Genomic DNA, 8,970 nt, shown 5'->3' with positions numbered 1-8,970 from the left:
AACTTTTATTTAACTTTTATTTAACCTTTATTTAACTTTTATTTAACCTTTATTTAACCTTTTTTTTAACCTTTATTTAACCTTTATTCAACTTTTATTTAACCAGGCAAATCCCACTGACTTCACAGATCTCTTTTGCAAATCAGGCCTGGACCTGAAGGCAGCCTAACATGCATGTTTGTGGTCTGTGAGAGGAAACCGGAGTACCCGGAGAAAATCCACGCATGCACGAGAAAAACATGCAAACTCCACACAGAAAGACCCCATGTCCAACCGGGGATTGAACCCAGGACCTTCTTGCTGTGAGGCAACAGTGCTAACCACTGAGCCGTGGTGCTGCCAAACATAAGTATTATTAGTACTATTAAGTAGCAGGTGAACTTCCTATCCTTTCAGTTGTTGGATGGTTGTTCAAAGTTCAGCATGAAGATTGGAGCAACTTTAACAAGAACCAAACTGTGAAGGTTAGACAGCTGGGTCAAAACATCTCCACACCTGCAGCTCTGTGGGATGATCCTGTTCTGCAGAAGTCAGAACCAACACTGATCCAAGGAGGGAGAACCAGAGAACTAGAGAAAGGTGTCATGGAGGACCAAGGAATATTGAATTGTTGAAAGGAAATAACATCTAACCAATGATGTCCAAATTGTCCAGGTCTCTTTCAGCAGGATGATGCTCCCAGTGAGGCTTCAGAAAGGATCTTGGTCCAACCCAGTATCTCTGTGATGTTTTGAATCAACAAGTTCAATCTATAATGCCCCACCTCACAACTTCCAGGACTTCAAGAGTTTGCTGCTGACGGGTCAGAGCCAGAAACCATGACAGACCTTCAGAGATCCACATGAAACCTTCAGGGAGCCACAGAAGACACAAGGGGTTCACAATACACTTGAGATGTCCACAGGAAACATTCAGAGGTCCACAAAAGACCTTCAGAGCACCACTGGAGACCTTCGGTGGTCCACAGAAGACCCTAAGAGGTCTACAACAAACTTTCATTGATCCACACAAGACCTTCAGAGGTCCACTGGAGCCCTTCAGGGGTCCACAGAAGACCTTAAGAGGTCTACATCAAACTTTCACCAGCCTACAGGAAACCATCAGTGGACCACAGGAGACCTTCAGCGGTCCACATAAGACCTTCAGAAGTTTACAGGAGACATTCAGAGGTCGACAAGAGACCTTCAAAGGTCCACAGGAAACCTTTAGGGGTCGAAAGAAGATCTTAAAAGGTCTACATAACAAACCTTCACTGTTCCACAGGAAACCTTCAGTGGTCTGCAGGAGAACTTGAGAGGTCCAGAAAATATCTTCAGGGGTCAACTGGAGTCGATGATGAGTCGGGTCAAGACAGATTAGAAGAAGACGGTTCTATTCAATACTAGATGGTCATAATGTTATGGCTGATCAGTATCAGTGTGATCAATAAACGGAACATTTGTTCCGAACCAAATGACAGTTTGTGATTTAACGGGTCATCCTGTTAGTCTGGGCGTCTTTAAAACCGTCTGATACCTGCAGAGTTTGTCAGGCGAGCGCTCCGCCTGATTTTATTCTGAAACTTTTCAGAAACAGCTGAAAGGTAACAACGAGACCTTCAGTTCCATAAAACCAGTTCTTCATTTAAAGAAAACATTGCTCACCCCGGTCTGTGTGGGTCTGGACCCGCTGGAGCTGACCGGTGTGATCATTAAGCTGCTGGTCATTTTGTTCTGAGTGGCCTTCACCATCGAGGATTGGCGCCGGGAGCAAGTTCCTGAAGGTGTTTCTGAGCCAAGTCCTGGTCTGAGTGTCACCACGGGATCTCCACAGACCTCATAGGGTCTCTTGTACTGAGGACCCAGGTGGATGTGGATCTTGTTGTCTTCCGTTGTGATGATGTTGCTACTGTACTTTCTGTCTGGTTCTGGTTGCTTGTCGGAGGTCATCCTGAAGGTGTGTCTGGTGGTGGTTTCATGAGGGTTGGACGCATCACACGCCTCGGATACAGGGGTGGTGCTGACTGTGATGATGGACACTGGGGACTGGAGGCCACCAGAACTGTTTCTCGTGTCCTCTGGACATTTTGTCCTGGAGGCGGCGGTTATTGTGATGGGAAATTTGGATGGATCTAAGCTTCCTGTTGCACCACATCCTCTGGTCTTTGAGGTCACAGTTGTGTGTTTGGGGACAATTGTGATCTGTGGTTTTTGAAGACCGAGAGTTGGGATGATGGTAGTACTTGAAAAGAAGTCCTCAGCTCGTGGGCTGGTGATCTCCAGGGTGGCGGTGCTGGTCCCGTGATCTGGGGTCACGCGGATGTGTAGAGGTGGACCAGGTCTTTGCGTCATTCCAGGCGGGTGGAAAGAGGTGGAAGCTCTGTTCTTCTCAGGAATGGTCTGAGTCAGCATGATGGCCTCCTTCTTGGTCATCCAGGGGATTGACGGTTTTTTCATTCCAAGTTCTGCTAAAGCTGGAGGGTATCGGTTCAGAACCATCGGCCTCCTCAGACCCTGCTGCCTGAGGTTGCTCATTAAATGGTTCTCCTCCTGAACCGATTTCTGGATGAATCCTGCAGTCGTGTCATCTTCAGCCGACTCGGTGATGGCGTCAGTCTGGACCGCTGTGGAGATAACTGGAACGTCCACCATCCTCCTGCCATTCGTGCCTGGCCTTAGAGCTCGACTGTAGCGCCTCACAGCTTCCAGTTGTTTGGTCAGGTTCTCCATCTCCTGACTGATGCTCTTCTTCTCCTCCTCCTCCTCCTCAAACCTCTGCTGAAGGACAGAAAAGTCCACCTGCAGCTGGGAGAGCTGGTCTTCCTTGTTCATGAGTTCATGGATCTTCTCCTTCAGGGCCTGGATGTCGTTCTGAAGCTCCCTGGTTTTGGCTTCCTCCATCCTGCAGCGAACTCTCAGCTCGGCCTTCGGACTTGTTGCTTCACCTTTCTCCGTGGCTTTGTTCCTGGCTATCTGACTCTTCATCTCCTCCAACATCGTGGAAAGGGTGTTGGCTTTGTCCTGCTCTGTCCTGAACTTCTTCTCCAGCAGATCATATTCGTCCTCAGTTTTCATCAGATCTCCCTCCACCACCTCCAGCTGCTTCAGCCGGCCTCTGAGACGCTCAATCTCCAACGTGAGCTCCTTCACTTGGTTGTTGTCGTGTTCTGGGTTTCTGTGGAGGTCTTTGTTGGACCATGTCATTTCCTCAAGTCCCTCCATCCTCATCTTCAGCACCTTCAGCTCGGCGTTCAGGTCCTTGGACTTTTCTTCTTCACTTGCAAGTTTCTTCTGTACCTCCTTGTTCTCTTCTGTGAGAGCTGACATGTGGACTTCCATCTGAGATTTTAATCTGAGAAGCTTCTTGCTCTCCTCGATGAGCTTCTCAGTCACCTCGGTAACTTTCCCCTGCTCTGTCTTCAACACGTTCCTTAAGTCCTCACCTTTCTGCTCCTCCTGCTTCAACCTCTCTGTTAACTTCTTCCTTTCATCCACCAGAATGACCGTGAAGGATTTCAGTTTCACAACATCCTCTTTGAGGATCATCTCTGCTTTCTCAAGCTTCAACTCTGATGTCTCCAGATCCTTCTGCTGGGCTTTGAACTGGTCCACCTCTGAGGCCAGCTCCTTCACCGCCCTACTCTCCTTCTCCAGGTTTGTGTGAAGCTGTGAGCTCTCCGTCTGGCTCCTGCTGAACGCTCTCTCCAGTTTCTCCAAGTCCACCATTCTCTTCTGGAGTTTGTCCACATCCAGCCTCAGCTCCCTGCTGTGGTTCTCCTCGACTTGCAACTTCTTCTTCAGCTCTCTGCACCGGCTCTCTGTTTTGGTGATCTCTTCATCTTTTCCCTCCATCTCCAGCACTTTCTTCCTCAGGTTCTCCAGCTCAGCCATGAGGGAGGAGTTCCCACACTCTCCTTTGCTGATCTTCTCCCTCAGCTGCTGCAGGTCCTCATCTGATTTCTGCAGGACTTGGTTGCTTTCCTCCAGCTCCTTGATCTTCTGGGACAGACCGGTGAGCTTCAGCTTCAGCTGGCGGTTCTGGGACTCCTGGTCAACCAGCTTGGCAGTCAGGTCCTCATGCTCTTCACTGAACTTTGCCTGTTGGAGCTCCAGTTCGGCCTCCAGCTTCAGGACCTTCTGCTCATCCTCCTCAGCAGCGTGGCTCACAGCTGCCAGCCTCTGCTCCTTGTCTTGCAGCTTCTGACTAAGCTCCTGGATTTTCTGACTCTGCTGGTCGATCTGCTCGACGTGAAGCTGTCGCTCGTCCACCAACATCAGTGTGAAGGACTTTAGCTTGACCAGCTCATCTCGGACCCTCTCCAGCCTCCTGCTGTGTTCCTTGTCCTTACGAGTCTGGTAGGCCTTCTCCTGCTCCAGCAGCCTCTTTAGTCTGAGGAACCAGAAACAATGGAAGACTATCAGACATTGAAAATGGTACTAGGACCGCTTTCTTCCACCTGAACCATGTGACTAAAACGAGAAACATCTTGTCTCTAAATGATGCTTCAGACATTCACCATGTCTAGACTGAACAGTGGTTCTTTATCATATGGGTGTGCAGAACCTCTTTAATGTCTTCAGTTGATCCAAAGTTCTGCTGCCAGGGTTCTGATGAGGGTCAGAAGGAGATCATGTTCTCTGTAAATCAGTACTAGAACCCTTTAACTCGGTTCCTCAGGTCACTCTGGGACTGGGCCAACCGGTCTGGGAGGTCCACTGGCCTCTTTTTCAGACATGTCTGGACCTTCTCAGGTTCGTCACCTGGACCAGCGGACTCCTTGTTCAGTCAGCAGGAGATGAAGATATGAGTCATGGTGGAGACTGTTTCACTGATCATTTATCTTATCCCCACAACAACAAATCAATATTTAGGCCCAATGACGTGTTTTCTGTAATCCTAAAAAATATTTTTATGTTTAAATAATTCTCATCAGTCCTGCCCCATCTCCTACCATCTACTGACCATTGACCTCCAGCTTTAACCTTTAATCTCTAATGATACCCCAGGACTCTGACCTTTGACCTCCAGCTTTGACCTTTAATCTCTAATGATACCCCAGGACTTTGACCTTTGACCTCCAGCTTTGACCTTTAATCTCTAATGATACCCCAGGACTCTGACCTTTGACCTCCAGCTTTGACCTTTAATCTCTAATGATACGACCTTTGACCTCCAGCTTTGACCTTTACCCTCAGCTTTTACCTTTAACCTCCATCTTTGTCTTTGAATATAGTCTATTTATTTGTTTCTTCTTCTTCTTTTGGCTGCTCCCTGTCTCAGGAGTCGCACAAAGACTTGGTGATTGTTCTTACGCCGGAGGTCCTTCCTGACCAACCACAGACCATCGAGCTACCACAGCCCTCTGAGTGGAGCAGAGAGCTGCCATGTAGGATGCCCGGGGGAGCAGATGGTGGGGGTTAAGAGCCTTGCTCAAGGGCTCAGAGTGGGGCAAGTAAGGGTGGAGGCAGGTGTGGGTGTTTCACCTTTCCCACCCACGTTTTGATGTTTTCGGTCTGGGGAGTTGAACCAGTGATCTTTCCATCACAGGTATACCTTCTCTAACCTCTGCGCCACCACACCCCTTAAAGTGTCAACTTGTGTTTTCTAACCCGAAGCATCTTGTCCATCTTTAATTACATTATTTTAAAGTCATGAACATTACGTGCAGCGTTTGGATTTGAGCCCGCAGCTCATACGTGGCAAAGACGTGTTAACCACTGAGCCACCCAGACAGAGCTATCAGTCTTTATGTTAGGACCTAGGACCAAACAAAATGTAATTCTGAATCCAGCGGAAACCCAAAGGGTCAAAGGTCAGAAAGAGTCCTGTCCTGTAGAAAAGAAGTGGTCTGGATCATCAGGGACCTGCTGTTCTTTTAAAGGCCCAGTCAGGACTCATTGTGGACCCCCACACCCACCTCTCCCTCTCCTGCTCCAGCAGGTTGGTGAAGTCGTCGCTCTTGTTCATGAAGTCAGCGTGTTTTTGTTTCTCGTTGCTGAGCTCCATGACGGTCCGACGGTGGCATTTCTCTGCCAGGAGCAGCTGCTCCAGCATCCGTCTGTACGTCTCCTTCTGCTTGTCCTCCAGACGGTCCAGCTGAGGAGACAAAGACATGAGACATCTGCTCAGCCACCATCAGCCGAGCTTCATGATGGAAAACGTTTTCCTCTGCAGCTCGGACACAGGAAGACAGGAAAAAAGACAAACTGACCTTTAAACACTTAAACTTCATTCTGTTGTCATGGTAACCAGGACGCATCAACATTTAATTTCCCTTTGGCATTAATGAAGTAGTTTTGAACAGAATTGAACAGAATTGAAAAACAACAACGAACAACAACGAGACTATAAAGAGTTAAAACAAACCACAAACACTGTGAGACCCATTTGGGTCCGGCAGCTGAGCCAATGGACGCTGCAGAACCATCTGGGTGGGTTCAGGCCTCACTGACCTCAGCGATGGGCACCTCGTACACGTCGTCTGTGCTGCATCGGCCGTGCAGCAGCACGCCGTCTCTCTGCAGGGCCTGCAGGGCTTTGCTGGGGACAGCAAAGCCATAACGGGCCTCCAGAACTTCAGGTCCGGTTCTGTCTGACTCCAGCATCCTGATAATGTCCTCTCTGGCCTGGGGAGACGCAGCAGAAACATCAGAATGAGGATCCGACCTCAGGTTCAAACGTCACATTCTAGTTTGTGTTTCGTTACGTCAGAGGGGCGGAAGGAGCTTCACCCGTTGTCATGGTAACAGGACACATCGACAACACCTTCACCTGTCGCCATTTTTATTTTCTCTCTCTCTGTCCTCTGGTGAAGACAGATGTGTTTTCCTGGTGCTCCGTACGCCCCCTCCCCCCCACGCGCTTCCCTGCTGCGCTCTTTTGTCCTGTGAACCCTTAAAAAAAAACTATTTTTTGATTTTTTTCCTGCATACCTCTTAATTGGAAGGATCAGCTGGTCTCTCAACAAAATCGATCAACTTCTATTCTTAAGGAGTCAGGGTAAGGAGGACCCTCTGACCTCGACGGAAACAAATTGGATTCATGGTGACAACTTGTTATTTTGCTGTTTGGTTGGTGAAATCTTAGATTGTCTATAAATTCATGTGGATGTGTTGAAGCTCGGCAGCACTCAGACTGAATTATGTGCAGCTGCAGCAGGGAGCTGGAGCAGCTGTTATCAGGCCTGTGTTCTTCCTGGCAGCACTCATGAATGGTGGAATAATCTGGAGAAGCTGTGAGCTCGACTTTGGAGTAAAGGATCAATTCGGCTGTTTTGGAGTTTCCATCAGAGAATATGTACCAGCGAGACTTTAAAGGCAGAAACAACAATTCACGAGTTCTGCCTGACCCAAACTGTGGCCTTGATGCCGGACTTATCTCAACTCCTCCTGGAATGTTTAAGGAAAACAACAAAGATGCTTTGACTGTTTCCTCACCCCTCCTTTCCCCAAGGCCGTGGACATGTGACAGAACCTGAACTGAGCTGAAGATGAACGTCACCTCTTATCTGGACAATGGCTGAGGGGGGGGGGGGGCTCTGGACTATGCTACGACTTTCCCTTAAAGATTCTCTGTCTTCACGGCCCATATGTTCATGTATAACATCTGTTTATGTTGCTTTGCTGTGGGAGGTTTGTTTGATGCCTCAAATCGTGCCCCGTCCAGGACACGGAGTGAGAGATCTTTTTTTATACCGTCTCTCCTCATGTTTTCTTTCCTTTTCTCATCTAAGCAAAATATTATTCTGAATAAGAATAAGAGGCCGCGCTGATTATTTTAGCCACAGCTTCGTGCACTCCGCCCATCTTCAGACGACTGTACGTACATGTTCACGTTGTATCTCGGTGCAATGCCAATAAAGTTTATTCTGATTCTGATGGTAACCAGGACACATGAACAACACCTTCACTGGTCGTCATGGTAACCAGGACACAAGACTTCAAAAGCATCAGCACGTATGAATGAAAGAAAATCAACAAAGATGAGGAGACAGAACAAAGTTCGCACTGTCTGTAAACTCTGACTGCTGCTCAATGACTGGAAGGTTTTTAATAAAATACATTTCAGTTCCTTTAATTTACAAAATATTATTTTTTCTTTTTTTTAAAACCTGAACTGAGGCTATGGATGGATGATTAAAACCATCTTTAAAAGACGCCTCAGCAGAACATCCAATATTTAAGAGTTTACATTTATTTTATCATATGAAATGATTTCAGTCCAGGAGCTGTAGGTTCAGCAGCCTCGTGTTCTGCAGAACATTTCTGATGGTTCCCACAAAGTTCTGCTTCATAAAAATGCACAGAAAGGGAAAGAAGATGAAGGTCTACATCTCATTTTATAGTTTTGTGATAAATTCTTTTGGACCTTAGCTACACAACCTGTCCTCAGAGTAAGACCTGCTTCTAGTTCTGACAGAACCCCAGAAATATTTTGGTACCTGGACCTCTCCTTCCATGACTCCCAGCAACTGAAGCAGGTTCTTCTTGGACATGTCGGTAGGCTTTGGGTTCTGAGTTCTCTTTGCTGCTGTAGGTCCAGCCGTCCTGTCCTTCTCCTCTCTTTGACTCTTCCTCCTCCTCTTTGTCACCTCCGGGGCCTCCTCCTCCTGCTGCTGCACCTGCTCCCTGAAGGTTTTGGGTGGCTGAACGTGTCCATCAACTGGATCTTCTTTGGATCGTGTTTTCATCTGTCTGAGGGATCAGAGCAAAGTTAGAGACAGCTTCTGGTAGATTCTGAGCTGCAGGTTTGGTTCTGGAAACTCTGCAGGGTTCTGGACGTCTGAACAAAGACCAGCTGAACTTTGTTCTGACATCACCTGACAGACGTGAAGGTCCATCATGACAACACCTGACAGATGTGAAGGTCCATCATGGAAACACCTGACAGACGTGAAGGTCCATCATGGAAACACCTGACAGATGTGAAGGTCCATCATAACAACACCTGACAGATGTGAAGGTCCATCATAACAACACCTGACAGATGTGA

The 8,970-nt window shown here is 47.8% G+C and overlaps 1 protein-coding gene across 1 annotated transcript in view; it reads right to left on the bottom strand.

Annotated features, from left to right (window-relative positions):
• The window catches only part of LOC119418404 (filamin-A-interacting protein 1), a 27,438-nt gene that overhangs the window by 9,402 nt on the left and 9,066 nt on the right, over positions 1-8,970 (bottom strand). Inside the window, exons 2-5 of the mRNA XM_037685679.1 lie at positions 8,420-8,672; positions 6,432-6,605; positions 5,897-6,075; positions 1,644-4,368 (exon numbers count right to left, since the gene is read on the bottom strand). Coding sequence (XP_037541607.1) covers positions 1,644-4,368; positions 5,897-6,075; positions 6,432-6,605; positions 8,420-8,668 — 3,327 coding nt within the window. The 5' untranslated portion in view covers positions 8,669-8,672. The remainder of the gene's footprint in view (positions 1-1,643; positions 4,369-5,896; positions 6,076-6,431; positions 6,606-8,419; positions 8,673-8,970) is intronic.

Source organism: Nematolebias whitei, chromosome 12, assembly GCF_014905685.2.
Source record: "Nematolebias whitei isolate Nwh7 chromosome 12, NemWhi1, whole genome shotgun sequence".
In the NCBI taxonomy this organism is placed as follows: domain Eukaryota; kingdom Metazoa; phylum Chordata; class Actinopteri; order Cyprinodontiformes; family Rivulidae; genus Nematolebias; species Nematolebias whitei.
Note: the sequence above shows the minus strand (reverse complement) of the source record. Positions and strands in the feature narration are given on the sequence as shown.